This window comes from Chinchilla lanigera, unplaced genomic scaffold (assembly GCF_000276665.1).
Source record: "Chinchilla lanigera isolate Chin_1 unplaced genomic scaffold, ChiLan1.0 scaffold00029, whole genome shotgun sequence".
Classification (NCBI taxonomy): domain Eukaryota; kingdom Metazoa; phylum Chordata; class Mammalia; order Rodentia; family Chinchillidae; genus Chinchilla; species Chinchilla lanigera.
In genome coordinates, this window is record NW_004955430.1 from 2,352,442 (window position 1) to 2,373,511 (window position 21,070).

At 55.7% G+C, this 21,070-nt stretch overlaps 1 protein-coding gene across 2 annotated transcripts in view; it reads left to right on the forward strand.

Annotated features, from left to right (window-relative positions):
• Window positions 1-21,070, forward strand: part of Dnah1 (dynein, axonemal, heavy chain 1) — a 67,543-nt gene that overhangs the window by 28,514 nt on the left and 17,959 nt on the right. For both annotated transcript variants that reach the window (XM_005387314.1, XM_013515571.1), the window contains exons 21-48: window positions 565-777; window positions 1,607-1,771; window positions 2,337-2,458; window positions 2,633-2,738; window positions 3,290-3,469; window positions 4,045-4,185; window positions 4,727-4,890; window positions 5,101-5,214; window positions 5,497-5,685; window positions 5,964-6,069; window positions 6,752-6,865; window positions 7,377-7,526; window positions 8,471-8,557; window positions 8,666-8,852; window positions 10,084-10,175; window positions 10,364-10,518; window positions 12,035-12,212; window positions 13,005-13,199; window positions 13,288-13,407; window positions 13,650-13,808; window positions 13,902-14,009; window positions 15,110-15,250; window positions 15,390-15,550; window positions 16,006-16,163; window positions 16,443-16,616; window positions 17,321-17,359; window positions 19,470-19,648; window positions 20,795-21,025. In XM_005387314.1, coding sequence (XP_005387371.1) covers window positions 565-777; window positions 1,607-1,771; window positions 2,337-2,458; window positions 2,633-2,738; window positions 3,290-3,469; window positions 4,045-4,185; window positions 4,727-4,890; window positions 5,101-5,214; window positions 5,497-5,685; window positions 5,964-6,069; window positions 6,752-6,865; window positions 7,377-7,526; window positions 8,471-8,557; window positions 8,666-8,852; window positions 10,084-10,175; window positions 10,364-10,518; window positions 12,035-12,212; window positions 13,005-13,199; window positions 13,288-13,407; window positions 13,650-13,808; window positions 13,902-14,009; window positions 15,110-15,250; window positions 15,390-15,550; window positions 16,006-16,163; window positions 16,443-16,616; window positions 17,321-17,359; window positions 19,470-19,648; window positions 20,795-21,025 — 4,128 coding nt within the window. The remainder of the gene's footprint in view (window positions 1-564; window positions 778-1,606; window positions 1,772-2,336; window positions 2,459-2,632; window positions 2,739-3,289; window positions 3,470-4,044; window positions 4,186-4,726; window positions 4,891-5,100; window positions 5,215-5,496; window positions 5,686-5,963; window positions 6,070-6,751; window positions 6,866-7,376; window positions 7,527-8,470; window positions 8,558-8,665; window positions 8,853-10,083; window positions 10,176-10,363; window positions 10,519-12,034; window positions 12,213-13,004; window positions 13,200-13,287; window positions 13,408-13,649; window positions 13,809-13,901; window positions 14,010-15,109; window positions 15,251-15,389; window positions 15,551-16,005; window positions 16,164-16,442; window positions 16,617-17,320; window positions 17,360-19,469; window positions 19,649-20,794; window positions 21,026-21,070) is intronic.

A 21,070-nucleotide genomic window follows, 5' to 3' on the forward strand; every position in this document is an offset into this window, starting at 1 on the left:
TGCTTGGCATGGCACACACCACTGCTATTATTCCTATTACCCCTTCAGTATCTTGGGAGCAAACTGATGATATTATCCTCACTAAACAGATGAGTACAGGGATGCTAAGGGGTGCAGCTCAGGGGTAGAGTTCTTGCCTGGCATATACAAGGCCCTGGGTTCCATCCCCATCACCACAATCAATCTATAACATCCCCACCCATCAATCTATCAATACCTTAAGCTCGGGGGAGGGGGTTCAGCAATTGGCCAAGGTGACACAGCCAGTAAGTGTCAGAGCTGAGACCAAAGCCTGCACTCCTGCCTGGCACCTTTGCTGCCTCCCAACATGCATGTGTAAGTGTGTCGTGCACTTGCAGCATACATGTGAGAGTGGGTTGGACCTAAATTCAGACAGGAGCCCACAGGCAACTCGTTGACCAGGTAGGCTAAGAGTACTTTTCAGAGGGACCCATGTGAAGGTCATAGCTCGGCAGGGCCTCTTCTTCCCTGCCCAGAGCTGGCCAGACAGCACGATAAGCAGCCCCTTCCTGGGACCCAACCTCGATTCATCCCACACCCCAGGCACTGGACAAGATGGAGAAGGAATGGTCAACCATCCTGTTCAACGTGCTGCCCTACAAAGAGACCGACACCTACATCCTCAAGAGCCCAGACGAGGCTTCACAGCTGCTTGACGACCACATCATCATGACCCAGAGCATGTCCTTCTCCCCCTACAAGAAGCCCTTTGAGCAGCGCATCAGCTCCTGGGAGACCAAACTGAAGCTGACCCAGGTGGGCCCCTCGCTATTCTCCCCTCACCCTCTCCACCCTCAGCCAAACTCAGGTGACTCTCAGAGGCATCGGTGTGGGGCTGTGTTCACCAAGCTCCTGGCTTTCTTGCAGACCCTCCTTTCAGAAGAGGATGACTTGGGTGGACGAATCTGTCTGCCTATGGCCCTCAGTTACTGAAAAAAGCAGTTAGGGCTGTGGAGAGGGCAGCATTTAGTGTTTTTGTTGTTGTCGTTGTTGTTGTTGTTGTTTTGCTTTTGAGACCATGCAGTTCAGGCTGGCCTTGAATTTATTTTGAGGCCCAAACTGGCCTCGAACTCACAGCAATCCTCCTGCTTCAACCTCCTGAAGAAGAGATTTGAATGAATGGGTTTGCACGGGTGGGAGAAGACACACAGACTGAGTGGGGAAGTGGCAGGCAAAGGGTAATGGGGCTGGTTTTGAGGATGTCGCACCCTTAGACTGATGTTTCAGGGAGTATTTAGGGATCTCAGCTAACCTTGGAGAATCCTGGAGAGGTCACAGACCTGAGAGTTCTGTGTGGGGACTTTCCTTGGTCACCGTGGGGTTTGCTGGTTTGAGCACAGCCTCTCACAGGGAAGAGTGGCAACCCTGGGGCCTTTAGAGGTGTAGGGTGCCCCTGGAGGGCAGGCATCCCAGCCATTGTTCTGTGGATTTCCATGCTGACAGTACCATCCAGAAGCATCTCCGGAGACCAGTGCCCTGACCAGCACTCTGATGAGGTGGAATATCTTGGTCATGGGTGTAAAACCCAACTTGAATCCTGAGGCCCTGAAGGTCCCTTTCTTGCCTTCCTACCCGACCTGGTCAGGAGGTGCTGGAGGAGTGGTTGAACTGTCAACGCTCCTGGCTCTACCTGGAGCCCATCTTCAGCTCTGAGGACATCAACCGGCAACTGCCTGTGGAGAGCAAGCGCTACCAAACCATGGAGCGGATCTGGAGGAAGATAATGAGGAATGCCAACGAGAACCGGGAGGCGAGCTGCAACCCCCAAGGGCCCCGGTCACACTTTCGGGAGCCTACTTCAGCAAGGACTGGGGGACAAGTCCAAGGCTTTGGTCATAGCCCAAGGTGCCCCAGTCCCAGAGGTGCTCCTCAGTAACCAGGCGTGGTGGCACATGCCTAGAATCCCAGCACTCTGGGAGGCTGAGGCAGGAGGTTTGCAAGTTTAAGGCCAGCCTGGCAATTCAGCTGCTTAGTGAGACCCTGTCTCATAATAAAAAATAAATAAACACAATAGTAATGGTTTTTCTCTGGGAGCTTCATAGTCCATGTTAGCATTTTAGAGGCCCTGGAAAGTCCTGCATCAAAGCACACTTCTTAGCTTTGTTTAATCCTCAGTTTTTGACCTTGGAATTTTTTGGGGGGGATAGTAGGGTTGATGGAGGCAACCTCTGGTTTGGGGATAGCTCTCCTGCCTCTTCCTTCCCAAGCCCCACTGAGGGTCCTTAGCTGATGTGGGCATTCTGGTGGAGCTGCCTTGCTGCCTTCAGCTGCACCAGGCTCATGCTCCCCCTTCTTACCCTGGCCCGGGCCTGCAGGTGATCAATGTGTGTTCCGACCAGAGGCTGCTGGACAGCCTCCGGGATTGCAACAAGCTGCTGGACCAGGTGCAAAAGGGCCTCAGCGAGTACCTGGAGACCAAGCGCAGCGCCTTCCCCAGGTGGGCATAGCACCCCACACACCAGGTGGGTGCCAGGGCTCATACCACTTTGTCAGCATCTGCCCACGAGGCTGGGGTCTCAAGTGCCCTGTAGGAAAGGATGTAAAGATGTCAGTGGTGCTGGAGCTGCCAGGCCGAGAAAGCTCACCTGACCTCTCACCTATTCCCTGGCAGATTCTACTTCCTGTCAGATGATGAACTACTGGAGATCTTATCCCAAACAAAGGACCCCACTGCTGTGCAGCCCCATCTGCGCAAGTGCTTCGAAAACATCGCCCGGGTGGGTAGCTGGGCCTGTGGCTCAGGTCCCTGACCTCTAGGGCAATCCCCGGGGAGAAAATTTCTCCACTTGTGCCACGCCCTCTAGGGCAAACAAGGCAGCAAGTGAGATCTCTGGTCTCCAGAGACACACCCAGGACCATTGGAAAGGTCAGCCCCAGAAATCCCCTCTGCTTGGGGCTGGGAGCCCTTGGCTTCTAATTCCCCAAGTGCTTCCTGTTTCCTAACACTGTGAGGCACTGTGACCCTCTTCATCTTCAGAGGTGCCCACACAGGCCTGAGCAGGACAGTGACACACACAACAGACCTGGCTTCCTTCCCCAAGGGCCTGCTTCAGGCCAGGCCTGGCTGGGACCAGGCCACAGCTGGGAGCTGCAGGCGCACCTTTCCCATCTGTGGTCAGGGAAGCCCGGCCCAGACATGCCCAGGTCCCCTAAGCAAAATTGGCTTTCTAAAGTGGAGGGCACCTGGCCCTGGGGGTCAGGCTGGGGCTGGGGTCAGCCTGGGACAGACACACCCAGGTGACTTTGCTCATGTCCCCATCTCCCACAGCTGCTGTTCCAGGAGGACCTGGAGATCACACACATGTACTCGGCCGAAGGGGAGGAGGTGCAGCTGTCCTTCTCCATCTACCCATCCAGCAATGTGGAGGACTGGCTGCGGGAGGTCGAGCACAGCATGAAGGCCAGCGTGCGCAGCATTATTGAGAGGGCCATCCTGGCCTACCCCAACGTGAGCACCGCCACGCAGCCTGCCCGGGCCCTGCTCAGCGCCTCTGTCGCTCCTGCCTGCCTGTTCTCAAGCTACAACCCTACCACCAAGAGGTCCCTGGGGGCTCAGGCAGGAATCTGAAAACTCTCCTTTCCACACACACTGGGAAAGCGAGATTCATTGTTAATAGTAATTGGAAACCCCACTAGCTTTATGCACTCGCCATGCTCCAGCTCTCTCAGCCGCTCCACCAGGAGCCAGGCTGCAGGGGGCGCCCTATCCCCGAGGCCCTTCAGAGATGTTTTCTGCTCAAGACTTGCCAAGGCAGGATTTGAACCCAGACTATATTCCCTGATCACAGTCTCCCCCCTTCCACTCCAAAGGCTCATGTGCTGCAGAAATGATGATTTATCTATTTTTCCCACCTACGGGGGCCCCAGAGCTTAATGGCTCCTCTCCTTTTGAGGCACTGATGAAATTAACAATCTAAACCCAGAGTTTGAAAGACCAAAGCACAGACACCCTTCAAGCGGAGAAGCGAGGAAAAGTCAGGCCTGGCAGCTGCCTGAGTCAGCCTGCCCGTGTTGTCTTCCCAGATGCCCAGGACACAGTGGGTTCTGAACTGGCCTGGCCAAGTGACCATCGCTGGCTGCCAGACCTACTGGACCATGGAGGTGGCACAGGCTCTGGAGACCGGCAGCCTTAGCGTCCGACTGTTCCCCCAGCTCTCCCAGCAGGTGGGAGTGTAGAGGATCACTGTTCCCCACGCCCCTGACACCCCCAGGAGATTCCTGTCACTCCAGTAACTCTTTTGTATATGGAGCCTAGAAGAGGCCTGAGGTCAAGTCTAGAGGACAGAAAGTCAGACACCCCTAAAATAAGGGTCTCACAACAGCAGATGGGACCGGAGGCCAAGCAGGTGCCTTCTCCTGATGGTCAGTGAGGAAGCTACACACCCAGGTCTCTCCGTGCCATCCCTTGAGCCACCTTTGTTCCATGCATAGGCTTCTCATTACACTCTAGGCCCCAACTTCTCACCAGGCTCCACTGCCCACCCTGAAAGCTTGGGGCAATGCCCGTTACAAAGAAGCTGATGGCATGCATGTGCTTGTTATTATTAACCACCTACCCTGTGCCTAATCCCTGTTCCCTTCTCATCCCAGATAGTCAGAAGCCGCCAGGAGACAGAAGCTATTCACGGCAGAAGCTCATTCTTTGTGCAGGGGAGGGGAGCCCCCGGGGGTCCAGGATCTCTGACAGTGCTCCCCATTCCTGCAGCTCAGTGACCTGGTGGCCCTGGTACGGGGAAAGCTCTCCCGCATGCAGCGGGCAGTGCTGTCGGCACTAATTGTCATTGAGGTCCACGCCAAGGATGTGGTACACAGGTTGATACAGGAGGATGTGGTCAGTGTGAATGACTTTGAGTGGATCTCACAGCTCAGGTGAGGAGGGTATGGGGGTCCCCTGGGGCCAGAGCAGCTGCCAGGACAGAGCCAGGGGAGGGGTGGGCGGTCAGTTAACAAGAGACCTGTCCCTGCCTTCCGGGCTCTAGGACAAGCTGGGCAGGGGGATCTCAATGCCCTCATTTCCCAAAAGAGCCCCCCCTCCTTGATGGGCTCCTTGGCCAGGAACCCATCTCCCCACACTCCCAGGTACTACTGGACAAATAGTGACCTGTACATCCGGGCTGTGAATGCCGAGTTCATCTATGGCTATGAGTACCTAGGCAACAGCGGGAGGCTGGTGATCACGCCCCTCACTGACAGGTGAGGGGTGACCTTCCCGAGGGGGGGGGCGGTCTCGAGGAAGGGAAGTAAGCTGGTCCCAGGTGGGTCCCAAGCAAAGCTCTACAGGGCCATGGAGTGGGCAAGGAGAGCACTGAGCAGTTTGCCCCGGGCTCCAACCGGACCCCGGCAGCTGGGGCTGGGCACCCCTGGGTCCCGGGGAGGAGGCTCCCCAGGGCTGTGGAAATCCTCCGGAAGAAGATGCACCCACTGGGTACGCCCAGGACAGATGCAGCCTGTACCCACCTCCTCTCACTCCTGCAGGTGCTACCTGACCCTGACCGGAGCCCTGCACCTCAAGTTTGGGGGTGCCCCAGCTGGCCCAGCTGGCACAGGGAAAACAGAAACCACCAAAGACTTGGGCAAGGCCTTGGCCATACAGACGGTTGTGTTCAACTGCTCTGACCAGCTCGACTTCATGGCCATGGGCAAGTTCTTCAAGGGCTTGGCCAGGTGAGGCTGGGTGTGAAGGTGGCACAGGACGGGACAAGAAGGCTGAGCCGTCTGCCAAGGGAGGGCTGGGGGAGGACACTGCCTGTAAGGAGCCTCGTAGGGTGATAGAGGAGCAGGAGCCAAGGCTCAGCCTCAGTGGGCCCTGGAGTGGGGGCAGGCAGTGGGATTGCGGCTGCGCTGCTAGGGGTTCTCCTCAGTGGAGTCCGGGGAGCCCTCGGAGGGAGGTGACATGTTGGGTCTGAACACATGTCCCCACCCCGCGTTCTGGCTTCACTTAGTGCTGGGGCGTGGGCCTGTTTCGACGAGTTCAATCGCATCGACATCGAGGTGCTGTCTGTGGTGGCGCAGCAGATCACCACCATCCAGAAGGCGCAGCAACAGCGGGTGAGCCGTGGGCCCACACTGCACACTACCCTTGCCCACTGCACCGCCGGGCCACACCCCCGCCATCACGCAGCTCCCACGCAGCAGGGTGCGAAGCCAGGCACCGGGGCCCGCCTGGGGCCAGCCTCACTGTCACAGCCTCGTGTCACTGTCCCCTCACTGTCACCCTTGCTGAGCAGGCTCTAGAGGGCTCTTGTAGCCAGGCAGGAAGGCCCACATCCTTCCCGCGGTCTGTGGGCAGCTCCCACACCAACCTATGGCAGATAAAGGGGTGCTGTCCTCTGTCCTGACGCTCAGGGAAAGCTCCAGGCATTGGTCCTCTCTTCAGGCTTGTTCAGCATAGCCAGGGATTTTGTCCCGGCATCAAGAGCTGAGAGACTGACGGACAACCCCACCTAGTCAGGCCTGAGCTTACCAAAGTCTAGGGAGATCAGTGTCGGGAATTAGGGTGGAGGGAGTAGGAGACAGGAAATATGTGGAGAGCTTAGAGGGCCTAGAACTAGGACCTGACTGAGGACCTGCGGTCTTAAGTCAGATCCTGAGGGAAGATCCACCCCATGCCAGGATCCTAGCCAACAGGCTGCTGCCGGGACAGGGGTACCTGAGAGCATGGGAGGTCCATCCAGAGGGAGTGTTGGGGAGGATACCTCCTACCCAACAAGATGACCTCCCTCCCCCACAGGTGGAGCGCTTCATGTTTGAGGGGGTGGAGATCCCACTTGTACCATCCTGTGCAGTGTTTATCACCATGAACCCAGGATACGCTGGCCGCACTGAACTGCCTGACAATCTAAAGGCAAGTTCAGGTCCAGGTGGCGGGAAGGCCTGAGCTCTGGCCTGGACTCTGAAATGCTTGGACATCAGGGACTGCAGTTCCCCATGGGAGCACCCCTGCCCAGGTCCTAAACCCCTGCCCCACCCATGGAGGAGAACCCCCAGGCCTGTCCTCAGGACATGGGAGAAGGGGTGCCTGCCTGTGCCTGTGAGAGCCCGCTGATAAGAGCCACTGCTAGGCTGGGCTTGCAGGAGAAACAGCCAGGAGCCGAAAGGGGGCCGTCTCCTGGGAGTTACAGGAAGGCAGGTTCAGAGCAACACAAAAGACCTGTTTCTAATGGCCAGAGTTGTCCAGCCACAGGACAGTGAAAGGCCCAGCCATGGCAGATGTGGTACAGAAGGGAATCCCAGCATTAGCTGGGAGGAGGGTGGTGAAGCTACCGTCTGAGGACTACACAGTCCAAAGAGTGGGTGGTGCCCTGGGGTGGGGGGATGAGGCCTGCCCACCGTTCACACATGTGCCGCACACACAGGCCCTCTTCCGACCTGTGGCCATGATGGTCCCAGATTATGCCATGATTGCTGAGATCTCCCTGTACTCCTTTGGCTTCAATGAGGCCAGTGTGCTGGCTAAGAAGATCACCACCACCTTCAAGCTGTCCTCTGAGCAGCTTAGCTCCCAGGTGAGGCCCCAGCCACTTTCCAGAGTCTGGGTAGCTTAGTTCCCAGACTCTGCTTCCCGATCCTCCACTTTAAAAACTGCGCGCGCGCGCGCACACACACACACACACACACACACACATACTGCACTGAAGTGACTGTCCCAGATGGTTCTAAAAGTGCACTCAGCCCTTCCCAAGTGTGATGACCCACAGTCAAGCCAAGTCTCTTCACACAGCTTCAAGACTAAGATGTCTAGGACGTGCACTGGAGCTGGGGATTTAGCTCAGTGGCACGGTGCCTGCCTGGCAAGCGCAAGGTTGTGAGTTCGATTCCCAGTATAGGAAGAAAAAACAAAAACAAACAAACAAAAAAAAACATGCACTGGGCTGTGAGTCAGGTCTAGGGGCAGCTCTGATGGTTTGGCCCCGTGATCCGAAATGAAGCACTCAACTATTTCTAGTAGACCTACTACATAATGAGGAGAAACAGAACCAGCACGAAAAGCCACTATGGTGTGGCCCAGGGGTTAGGGCTGAAGAGATGTTGCAGAGAATGTTAGCCGGACACTAAAAGGCCATCGAGGCCAAGCCATTTGTTGCACAAACAGGAAAATTCTTCATGTACATTTTCAACACAATGTAAATCCCTCCCTGCCCTTGGCACTGTTCTGGGACTACAGAGGTTTAGCAGTGACCAAGGCAGAGTGGATCAGAGGATGCAGAATAGGTAACTGATAAAGCAAGAGTGTGGTGGGATGACAAAGTGAAGCGTACTAGGAAGGACACCTTCCCAAAGGAAGGGTACCTGGCCCAGGCTTGCAGGCAGGTGGTTGCAGAGGACGTGCAGGGGAAGTGGCATTTCAGCTGCAAGCTGGGTGAAGAGGCGAGGTCAGTTACCAGATGGTAGGCAAAGTGTTCCAGGTAGAGAGAGAAGGACCCATGCCCTTCTTGTATGGTGTCAACAGGATCACTATGACTTCGGGATGAGAGCTGTGAAGACCGTGATATCAGCTGCTGGAAACCTCAAGCGAGAAAACCCCAGCATGAATGAAGTGAGTTCTGCCCAGCAGGGGTCCCAGGGAGAGGCTCCAGGAGGGCTGGAGGCAGCTGGAGGGGCACCTGCCCTGCTGTCCTGAAGCCTGTGCTGGCACCTGCTACAGGAGCTGATCTGCCTCCGGGCCATCCGGGATGTGAACGTGCCCAAGTTCCTGCAGGAGGACCTCAAGCTCTTCTCGGGGATTGTGTCAGACCTGTTCCCCACCATCAAGGAGGAGGACACTGACTATGGCATCCTGGACAAGGCCATTCGCAAGGCCTGTGATAAGAGTAACCTGAAGGATGTGGAGGGTGAGCCACTGGCCCCTGCCTTCCCACAGGCCCCTAGGTGCCTGAGACAGGGCTGGCTCCAGCCACCTTGGAGTCTCTGGCAAAAGACAGGGATGGGGCAGTGCAGCCCTCACACCTAGCCACGTGTGTGTGTACTTGGGCTCTTGGCAAAGCAGTCCTGCCACTTCCCAGGCAATAAGAAACAAGTGCTGTCCCCTCGCTGAGATCTCATGATATAGCAGCTTCTATCCACATGAAGACCAGTGCCCTCTTTGTATTGGTCATCAGGTACCAACCCCTCGCTGACAGAGGCCCTCCTCTGCCCATTCTGCCCTGCTTGCCTGCTGGCCATTGCAGCCCCATGCACACTGAGCTCTCATCCCTATGACTCCCTCCATGGCTGCTCCCTCCTGTCCTGCAGTCCTTCCGCAGGTCTTTGCGGGGTGGGAGTGCTCCTCAAGAGGGCTTGCCCAACCCGCTGGCCCCGTGAGGCCTTTCTCTGGGGCCTACAAACCTGAAGTGTTCACACCCAGCCCTGCGAGGCCCCTCCCCAAGCTGTCCATGGCTCCTCAGCGCCATATGTGGCTCTAATGCTTCTTTCTCAGGCCCCCTGTGCCCAGGCCCCAGCACACTTGTTGAGTAACAAGACTCCTCTCCCTCACAGCTCTAGTTAGCTTTGCCACCCCTGGCTGATTGGCCACCCCTGGCCATCCTCATCCCTTTAGCAGAGACCCCCAGATCTGCAATGCCAGAGCCACCACTTCTCCGGGCCAAAGCAAAGTGTTCATTCCCTATCCATGTTCCTGGCCCTCTGCCCGCGACTGGCAGCTGTCCCTAAAGCTCCCCAACCCTGTAATTTTGTTCCTAGATTGGTGGCTTCTTTGGCCAGCACCTACTTTCTCCAGGTGGTGCTCTCAGCAAGCTTGGGACAGTCAGCCGTTTGCGGTCAGAAGTTGACTATGACCTTGAGCAGGCCCATGACAACTGACCATCCAACCAAAGGGTGTCAGGGAATGGTAATAGCAATGGCTTAGTGGCTGGCATCTGGGGAGCTCCTACTCTGCACCAGGCTGTGTGCTTAGGGCTTCACCTACCCTTACCTATGAGGTAGCTCCTACCACCATCCTCATTTTACAGAGGAGGAAACTGACACTCGGGAAGTGAAGTGACTCACCCAAGGTCACATAAGCCAGTTGCAGAGCCGAGACCCAAGCTCATGCCCTGACTTCTGGTTCCCCTGCCATGTCCCCAGGCTTCCTGACCAAGTGCATCCAACTCTATGAGACCACGGTGGTGCGGCACGGCCTCATGCTTGTTGGACCCACAGGCTCTGGCAAGAGTACCGTAAGTGGCAAGCAGAGCAGCCTAGTGCCTGCGCAGTGACCTGAGGGATGACCTTCCACAGGGTGCTGCCTCCCTTTGCACCTCCTTGGCGTCTAGAACATCCCTTCCACTGCATGTGGTCCCCAGCTCACTCCGACCCTGCTCTCTGAGGAGCCAAGAAGGTCACTCTTGGGTGCCCATCTCCCCAGTGTTACAGAGTTCTGGCGGCCGCCCTGACGTCGCTGAAAGGGCAGCCGTCCATCAGTGGCGGTGTGTATGAGGCCGTCAACTACTACGTGCTCAACCCCAAGTCCATCACAATGGGCCAGCTGTATGGGGAGTTTGACCTGCTCACCCATGAGTGGTGAGTGGCTCCCAACCGCTCTCCTGTGGTCACTCTGCTCCCGGGCTCTAGAGGTGGTATGTGGGCCCTGGGCCCTCCTCTCCCTGCCTTACCCCAAAGGCAAATTGGGAGCTCAGGCTGTGCAGCCTGAGATTCTATCCACTGTCCCACTTCCTGGTGTAAGATCTTTCTCCATCCTTTCCCTTGATTCCTTCCTCTGCGTAGTGAGGACAATGGCGCCATTGTTATGGTAAGGCAAGGATGAGCTTAACACCTGTAAAGTGCACGGAACAGTTTCTGGCACATAGTAAACACCCAGTAAACGCTATTGTCATTGCCCTGGGAGGGCCTGGTGTGGTCCCAGCTAGGATGTGCGTTTAGGGGAAGTTCATTGAACTGAGAGAAGAGCAACTGGGCGGAGAGGCCTTGAACATCAGCACCTGAGGGCCTTCTTGCTCCAAAGAGTCTCCATTCTCCTGCTGGTGTCCACTTGGCTCCAATATGAAGACCATGTAGGGACTGAACACCGGGAAGGCAGAGTCCCCCGTCTTTGCCAGTATGGGCCTGTACTGCATGCCACATTTCTGGTAAAGGGTCTCACCACATCTACCCCAGACTGTTATATGAGCGGGTAGAGGATCTGCAGGTCAGACGAGAACGAAGTATTTAATGACACCTTTCAAAGCATGGTAAAAAAAATAAAAATAAGAAAAGCATGGTAAGGAAGACTATCAGGATCATTACCACATGGATAGGGACCACTGCAACTTGATTATGCAATGGGGGAAAGAGATTGTGCTCAACTCTGAATAGGGGCACATGGGAATTTATAACCAAGGAGTAGGGTAGGAGTCTGTGGACAGAGAATTACTAAGGACACACTGGTGGGAAGGGAGCTCTTCCTAAACTAACTATGCAGGAGTCTTGCTAAAGACAAGCCCAGTGACCAGGCCTCACCTGGGGGAAGTGCAGGATGAACGACCTGAGAAAATATCAGGGTGGATCAGGTACCCAGCCCTGACTTAGCAGGGCTCATTGCCGAGACTAAATTTTACCAGAAAGTGCAAAATGGGCATGGAAGAAGGTTCAGGGGCCTGACTACAGTTTGGCTAAGCGGAGAATCTTTGCTGCCCCTCCCAGCCCTTCCTTGGCATGCGGACCCTCTGAAGTCAGAGCCTTCCTGACTCTGCGGCAGGGCCCGACCCTTCTCCAGCTCTTTCCTCCTTCCAGAATTGTGTGCTCCTCCATCTCTGTTACCGCCCCCCCCCCCAGTTCCCTTTTTCCTGTCGGGGTACCTTAATGTGATTTCATGGGGATTTAGCAGGGAGGGGATATAAGCCTGTTTTCACTGCACCAAGTGACGGCAAAAAGTCCCCTTTTTCTTATTGTAATTTGTTAAAACAACAACAAAAAAATGAAGACACTGAAGGAGAAAAAAGTGCAGATGGGGCCCAGTCGGTCAGCCAGGCTTCCCTGGGAGCCCTGTACGCTCCCTCCCTCCTGGTACCTACAGCCCTCTCCTCCCCGGTGGCTGCAGGACGGATGGGATCTTCCCTTCCCTCATCCGGGCGGGGGCCATCGCCCCTGACACCAACAAGAAGTGGTACATGTTCGACGGGCCGGTCGATGCTGTCTGGATCGAGAACATGAACACGGTGCTGGACGACAACAAGAAGCTGTGCCTCAGCTCTGGGGAGATCATCAAGCTCACAGAGGTGCGCCCACCTTCCCGCCCACACCCTCTCCCACAGCTGGGGGCGCTCCGAGGCCAAGCTACGCTGGCCAAGCCTTCACCGCTCGGCCCCTGCCTCTCAGGGCCACAGCTGCATCTCAGGCTATCACCCAGCAGGAGCTCAGACTCAGCTCCCAGTTCCTCTTCCCAACCCCGACGGCCCTCACCTCGACCATGTCCTGCGTCCTCGGCACTGTCCCTTCAGCAGACCTGCTTCCTGTGACATTCCATGAGGGCTGCCTCAGGCCTTCCAGGCCCACTTCAGCCATATTAACCCCGGTCTGGACCATGTAAACACCCAGGCCTGGCAACACACCCAGTGTCTGGGGATAGGGGGCATAAACCTGCCCACAGGTACTTGCATGGCATGTGAGGAGCAGTTCTCGAGAAAGAGGGCTATGGCCTGGGCGTGAGAGTACAGAGCTGAGCTCTGAGTTGCTCTGAGAGTACCTGGCAATTACTGCAGAGCTGTGTGCACGGTGGGGGGCCCTGAAGCAGAGTATACAGTTCCTGGCAGGGTTGCCAGGTCTCCAGGGACCCAGGCTGGCCAAAGAATCCCAGGAATCTCCCAACTTTGGCTCCTCTTCAGGGATCCAGGGAAGACTATGTTACCAGCCACATTACCATATTACATTACAGCCCAGGGGTTCCTGTACCCCCACTTCAGCCCTGCCCACAGATCCCTCTGCCTGGATGGTCAGCCCCTCCCCATGCCTCCACACCCTTTCTCTGGCTCTGTCAGCTGACCCATTCCCATGGTTCATTTCGGTACCAGGCGATGACGATGATGTTCGAGGTGCAGGACCTTGCGGTGGCCTCCCCGGCCACAGTGTCCCGCTGTGGCATGGTGTACCTGGAGCCCAGCATCCTGGGGCTCATGCCCTTTGTTGAGTGCTGGCTAAAGAAGCTCCCTTCCTTGATAAAGCCCTATGAGGAGCATTTCAGGACACTCTTTGTCAGCTTCCTGGAGGTAAGCGAGGCCACGGGTACAGCCAGCGAGGTAGGCAGCAGGGCACTGTGCCCACCAGCCATGACAGCCAGGTGCTTACTCCCTGTAGGAGTCCATCTCCTTCGTTCGTTCCTCGGTGAAGGAGGTGATTACCTCAACCAACAGCAACCTGACTGTGAGCCTCCTCAAGCTGCTTGACTGTTTCTTCAAGCCCTTTCTGCCTAAAGAGGTATAGCCCCAAACGGTGGGGCTGCAGCCCTCTTGCCCTACTCTCCTTGCTGGGCTACCTGAGACCCCTGGATCCCCAGTCTAGCTTTCTGAAATAGGAATAAGATTGGCTCAACGTAGGCCGTGAGACCACTGAGTCCAAAGTGCTGTAGAGAAGCAAAGCCATGACATGTCCCAGCCCATTTCCTTAGGCCGCCCAGTGCTGTCCCCCGTTTACCGTGATGCTACTCCCTCTGTCCCCAGGGCCTCAAGAAGATGTCCCCTGAAAAACTGAACCGCATCCCAGAGCTGATAGAGCCCTGGTTCATCTTCTCCTTGGTCTGGAGTGTGGGTGCCACAGGAGACAGCAACAGTCGCATGAAATTCAGCAACTGGCTCAGGATCAAGATGATAAGTGAAAATGTGAGAGGCAGCACCCCCAGGCCAGGTCACCCAGGTCCCGTAGCAAGCAGATCCGCCGGGCCTCATGAGCTGCGTTCCTTTGTGATCCCACAGGTGACCCTGCACTTCCCAGGAGAGGGACAGGTGTTCGATTACAGGTTGGAGGACACTGGGATCAGCAACATTGACGATGATGACGAAGAAGAGGAGGAGGGCAAACAGGTGGCCACAGGCCTGCCCAGGGTCCAGGGTGGGGAGGGCCCCACCAGGCAGTGGTTATTCTCCTCGAGGAATGAGGGCCATAGAGAGAAAGCCACACCAGTGGCCCAGGTCTTAGGCAGCTGGTTATTTGTATCACCTCCTGGGTCCTCTCAGCCCTACTGTATGGTTTTATTGTGCCTCTTTTCCAGACAGGAAATTAAGGTTCACAATAGTTGTACTCTTCTAGTCAGTGGCAGAGCTGGACTCGAACCGGGGGTGGGAGACTTCAACGTGCCTCCCTTCCCCACCACACGCACTTCCTCTGTGTCCATGTTCAGCCCCAGGATCGCTGCCTTGGCTCTACTTCAAAGCCCCCATTTATCCAGGGACTGAGCTCCCTAAGGACCCAGGAGCAAGCTCTGTGCTCTACCTCATTTTCCCCCTTCCTCCTATCAGCCAGCAAGTGCCCCATGTGCCCTCCTCCAAGGTCAGGACCCCTGCCCCGGAGGAGGAGAACAGAAAGGGTCGGTAGAGGTCTGAAAGCCATTGTGCAGAGTCCTGCCAAGGGCTCACATGGCACATCGAGGCCTACTGGTCAGAACTGTCCTCTGTGGGACATGTTGGTTTGGCCATGATAAGCCCCCTCATCAAGAGTTCAGCCAGCTGGGTCAAAGCTGTGGGTGAAGAGATTCATGTAGGCAATGGGGTGGGAAGACCCAGCCAGGTAGACTCTCCGCATCCAGCTGGTACAGGTACCCTTGACTCTGGCCTTCACACTCCTTTAGGTTGAAACTAAACGGCAAGCACCTTTGGAATCTGGGTGGTCCGATTCCCAGAGCATCTCCTCTTTGCAGAGGCCCAGGTGCTGATAGTCCCTAGGGTGCCACCTCCCACCTGCACAGCTGTGTGCTGAGAGCCCCTATTCCTGGTGGTTTGTGCTGGGAGTCTCCCACCCTGTGCAGAGAGCAGGAACTGGTACTCCTGTTTCTTTCAGAAGTAGAACCTCACCTGGGCCTCGTGCCAAGGCCCAGCAGTTGCGGTTCCTTGCCCTCCCACTGCCAAGTGCAGGGAGTGGGGTGGGAAGAGATTCCGGGCCCATCCTGAGTTATGTATGGTTTCAGGTGGCCTGGGTGAAGTGGATGGACTCCTCGGCTTCATTCACCATGATTCCAGATACCAACTACTGCAACATCATCGTGCCCACCATGGACACGGTGCAGATGTCCTACCTGCTAGGCATGCTGCTCACCAACCACAAGCCCGTGAGTACCCCCACCGCACCCTGCCTCAGCCTGCCCCGAGGCCCGTTGAGGGATGGCTAGCCTCGTATGCTGACAAGGCGGTAGCCCCTCTGTGCACCAGCTCTGTGTGCACTCAGCCTGCCCCAGCCCCGCTCTCCAGGTGCTGTGTATTGGGCCAACTGGCACAGGGAAGACACTTACCATCTCTGACAAGCTCCTCAAGAACCTGCCGCTGGAGTACATCAGCCACTTCCTCACCTTCTCAGCCCGCACTTCAGCCAACCAGACCCAGGACCTCATCGACAGCAAGCTGGACAAGAGGCAGGGCACCCCTCATTCCCTCCTCAGCCCAGTGTCCTGGGCCTGGCTGAACCAGCTCCTGTCTCATCTCCTCACTAAATTATACTCCTGGGTTTACCAGAAGCCTCCCAGGCAGAGGCCAGGGCTCCCAAGGGGCCCTGAGATCCCTTAAAGACTGTTTCAAGGCCTTTCCCCTAAGGTTTTCCAAGGCTTATCCCGGTCTGGGCACTGAGCAGATGCCCATCACTATTATCTACCTGCCCGAAGGGCAAGACTCCATTAAGGGAGGTCACATGCAGGTCAGCCAGTCCATAACATCCATAATGTCTCAGGTTACCCAGAGAAAGGTGGAGGGCTTTACGAGATCTAACAGTGTTGAGGCTGAAATCTTGTAAGGTATCACCTTGCTGTCTCTTGATTTCTTGGAAGACCTGGTGCCCACAGGTGCTGGGCTCACCCACACACCCCCCACACAGGCGGAAAGGTGTGTTTGGGCCACCCCTGGGGCGCACCTTCATCTTCTTCATTGATGACCTGAACATGCCAGCCCTGGAAACCTATGGCGCACAGCCACCCATTGAGCTGCTGCGGCAATGGATGGACCATGGAGGCTGGTACGACCGCAAGATCATTGGTATGTGCCGGGCTGGGGCATGGACTAGGCAGGAGATGAGAGGTGTGGGCTGCTGAAGGTCTCGTAGCACTTAGGGGCCCATAAAAATGTCTCCATTTCTCTGAAAATCAGAGGAAATGAGCTTTTAGGGCAAAGAAAAAAATTTAAATCTATTGTCTTTATACCAATACTGTTGTAAATTATAATTTTAATATATATTCTTCACGAGAAGGAAGAAAACCAACAAACAAAAAATTATAATGCAGTCAGGGTCCTTTCTGACATCCTGCTCCTATTCAGGAGCCTTCAAGAACCTGGTGGACATCAACTTTGTCTGTGCCATGGGCCCTCCAGGCGGTGGCAGGAATGCCATCACCCCAAGGCTGACACGTCACTTCAACTACCTGTCCTTTGCCGAGATGGACGAGGGCAGCAAGAAACGCATCTTCTCCACCATCCTGAGCTCTTGGGTAGGTGAGTACAGTGCAGGCAAGAGAGGCCATGGGCAAAGGCAGAAGCCCAGGTCACACCAGGGACAGGTGAGTGGCTACTGGGAAGGACCAAGCAACTTAATCACGAACAGCAGCCCCAGCTTCCACCCTTACTCAGCTGTCACCTTTTGCAAGCTTGAGCTGCTCTGAGCCTTAGTTGCTTTTGTGAGGTTAAGGCAGATGCAAGACGCAAAGCATCTGGCAGAAAGCCCGGCTGAATAGATGATAGACACATATGGACCTATAAGCATTCAACACATATATATATATATGTATATTAGTATTTGTCCTAAAGCTCAGGTGGGAAGATGTTCCTTTTATAAATCAGGAAAGCCACCAGCACAGAAATGGGTAAAGTGGGCCTGACCCTTCCTGGGGCTTGAGGAAAAGTCCCCCACAGGATGCTGTCTCCCACCAACCCACCTCCTTCCCTGCACACATCTGACCTCAAACTCCACTTGGCCCTGAGCCGGGTGGTAAGCGATGAAATTCAAGCATTTCCTCCTCTAGCCTGTCCTGCCCTGCTCACAGGAACAATAGGTTATGACGTTCCTGCATGTCCAGCTTGGGGGTGAAGGGGGATCTTTGCCCTTAGGGGGGACAGGGGCTAGTCTGTGGCTGCTTCAGGAGCTTCCCACCTGGGCACATCTAGCTGCCTAACTCTGAGCCCTGCATCTCTCCTTCTAGATGGACTCCTTGGAGAAAGAAGTTACCGAGAGCCTGTGCGTAAGTGCAGCTGAGCAGGGGCCTGCAGGGCTGCAGGGAAGGAAGCGGGTGAGCCCTGAGCTCTGCTTAGGCATTCTGTGGCTAGAACCAGGGTCCACAGGGAACCCATCCTTAGGCTCATAGTGCGGCAGAGCGACTGCCCTCATAGGCTCATTCAGCCTTGTTCTTACAGCCATCAGTGCCTAGGGTAGTGTCTGACTGATAGTGGGTACAAAGTTAATGCAAGATGAAAGAATGAGCTGGGCATGGTGGTGCACACCTCTAATTCCAGCACTTGGGAGGCTGAGACAGGAGGATTGCTGTGAGTTCGAGGCCAGCCTGGGCTACATGGGAGTTCAAGGCCAGCCTGAACTACATAGTGAGACTCTGTCTCACAAAAAAAAAAAAAAAAAAAATCCAGGCATGAAGGCTCATGCCTGTAATCCCAGAACTTGGGAGGCTGAGGCAGGAGGATCACTGGGAGTTCAAGGCCAGCCTGAACTTCATAGTGAGACCCTGTCTCAAAAAGACTAAAAAAGAAAGAAAGAAAGAAAGAAAGAAAGAAAGAAAGAAAGAGAGAATGAATAAAGGAACTCAGCAAACTCCTGCGCCGTGGGAAGAGCCAGAGCTCAGAAGAAAGCAGGCCTGCTCCAAGGAGCAGGTATGAGTAGGAGGGCAGGGCTGATGTGCAGCCGGGGCACAGGCATCTCTCATGTGGTGGCCTCGTGCAACTCTGATCTGTTGGTCATCACTGCATAGCAATGGTTCTTTTCAGGCCCTGCCCTGTCCTCATGTCCACCTCCTCTCCCATTCGCTCAGCTGCAAGATGCCATCTCAAAAAAAAAAAAAAAAAAAAACCTTGGCACCATCCTCCACCCCTCTTCCTCTCACGCCTCATCCTATCTGTCAGAAGCCCCGAAGGTCCTCCCTGCAGAGTCCAAAATCAGTCACTGCTCAGCGGCCCGCACTTACCCCGCCGCTGCCAGAAGCCCCTTTCCTGGTCTTGTTTCTGCATTCACCTCCCTACTCGCTACCCTCCATCTCAAGGGATCATACACCATTAAGTCAGACCAAGTTCCTCCCCTGCTCAACCATATCCCAGCGGGAGCCCAAGCCCCAAGGTGGCAGGCAAAGCTGTGCTCAGTTCATCCCTCAGCCACTCTCTGACTCCATCTCCTCCAGCTCAGCTCCTCAGCGCCCCAGACATGCGCCCGCCTCCAGGCGTCTGGCCCTGACTCCCTCTGCTGGAGCACGGTTTCTCTAGTTGCACAGTGCCTGCTTGCATTCGCTCTTTCTTTCTTGGCTTGAAAGTCCTCCGCTTCAGCTCGGCCCCTCTCAGCTTTTCTGGAGTCAGCTGTGAAGCCTGACCTTGTCCTTCCCCACACCTCTTTGCTACTGCATGTCTCTCCACACCACTCGTCACCTGGCCCCTTGTCTCCTTCGCTTGTGGACCTGTTCATTGTGCAGGTCTCCAGCAAGAACGTCCACTTGCTGAGCGTGAGTACTCAGTACTCACCCATAAGCCCCTCTCCTGCCCCTTTCTGGCCTTTTCCCACTTCTGGGGTCTTCCTCTATCCCAAGTTCCCACTGAAGGAATTTTGGTTTGCAGTAAAGAACTGGATAGTTTTCAAAGAACAAGCAACTGCAGCTCTGAGGAGGGTGGTGAGCCCCTAAGGTCAGGCCTGAGCTCCAGGTCACCCCACGTCCACCACTAAGCACTCTTGACACCTGTGTAGACCCACTGGCTCCTCCCTAGAGGTGGAAGGTTGAAGTCTTGGCACAAGCTTACACAGCAGGGCAGTGAGGGCTCTACCAAGCAGAGCCCATGAGCACACGCAACACTGAGGCATCTTAGAGCCCCAGGACACACTAAGCCAGGTCAGTAATGAGGATTAAAAGGGAGGCGCACAGAGCACCAGATTCCGACTGAGGTGGGGGCATTAGGAAGCCCCTGTGGAGAATGGAGCAACTGAGATGGGGGTGAGGGGTGAGTGGAGCCCAAGCCTTCCGGCTGAGGAGGGGCAGCTGGAGAAAGAGCCCGGCACTAGCCAAGGCAAGGAGGTTAGGATCTGCAGAGGTTGCACTGAGAGCGCCCACCTTTGCGACCCAGGACACTCTCCTGTCCCCACAGCTGGGGCCCCCCACATCGCCCCCTTCGTGGATCCTCTCGTGGAAGCCACCGTCATGGTATACGCCACCATCACCTCCCAGCTGCTGCCCACTCCAGCCAAGTCTCACTACACCTTCAACCTGAGGGACCTCTCCAAGGTCTTCCAAGGCATGCTCATGGCTGACCCAGCCAAGGTAGAGGTGAGTGTCTGGCGAGCGCTCTCCCCAGTCCTCACTCTGTCCTCACCATCTTTGCTGCCCCTGCCCCTCCATTTTAGGCTTTTGTTCCCAAATACTCCTCAGCCGTGATCTTGGCAGGCCCTGTTGGGAATTGGACAGGCAGGTTCCAGGCCTCCAAGAAACTTCCCCTTGTGTAACTGATCCCTATTTGTGGGGCCAAGCGATCCCTGGAATGGTGACGTGGGTAGGGGTCACACAATAGAGGGAGCCAGGGTAAGTAACAGCAAGTTTCTGGCAGAAGCATGGTGTAAGTGAACAAGGTGCCTTCAGGAACCAAAGACACCCAAGAGCATGAGAAGAAAATGTAGCAGAGAGTGAGGTATCAGGTGTTATGGGAAGCACTGCGGCCAGACTCTGGAGGCTGTGAAGGTCCAGTCTGGAGCTCAGCTTTTTGTTTGTTTGTTTGTTTTTGTTTTTTTCTGGTACCGGGAATCGAACTCATGACCTTGCACTTGCCAGGCAGGCGCTGTGCCGCTGAGCTAAATCCCCAGCCCCTGGAGCTCAACTTTTGTCCTAAGGATGGCAGGGAGCCATGTGGACCCACTGACCAGACAGCTACTATGTGCAGCCCAGGGCTGGGGAGAGGGGGAGACAGGACAGCAGCCGGCCCTGGCCTTGTTGAGCTTACTAATCAAAGGAGTCAGAGAAGAGCCCAGGAGCTTCCTGATGGGTGGTCCAGTCACCCTGGGAGAGACAGAGAAACTGGGCTGGAGCTGGAGAGGTGGGGGATCAGATTCAGAGGAGATTTTAGGGGCTTGGTGAGTGGTTATATGTGGGGTGTCAGGAAAGGTGTAAGGAGAATCAGACCTCCTTCCTGGGTTTGGGCTTGGACAGCTAAAAGAGGGGAAAGAACGACTTTGAGGTGCTCATGATCAGCTACTGGGGCTGTGTACCCAGTGACACTTGGGCATCTGGGCCTGGGGCTGAGGGTGGGGAAGCCCAGGTAGCACTGAGCGGCTCGCTCAGTCCTTGGTCACCTCCCAACAGCCCCTGCTTGGGGCCCCAGCTGGGCTGAGGTGGGAGAGTCAGGCCCCATTCAGGGGCCCAGGAACTGCAGCTCCTCCCCGTCCCCTTTAACCCTGGCCCCTGATCGCTGGGTGCCTGCAGGACAAGGTGCAGCTGCTACGACTGTGGTATCACGAGAACTGCCGCGTGTTCCGCGACCGGCTGGTCAATGAGGAGGACCGCAGCTGGTTCGACCAGCTACTCAAGAGCCACATGGAGCAGTGGGAGGTGACCTTTGATGAGGTCTGCATCTTCCAGCCTATTCTCTATGGGGACTTCATGTCACCAGGCTCAGATGTGAAGTCCTACGAGCTCATCACCAATGAGAAAAAGGTGAGGGGATTCGTGCTGGTGCCGTATCCCAGTGGGCCCTCTTCA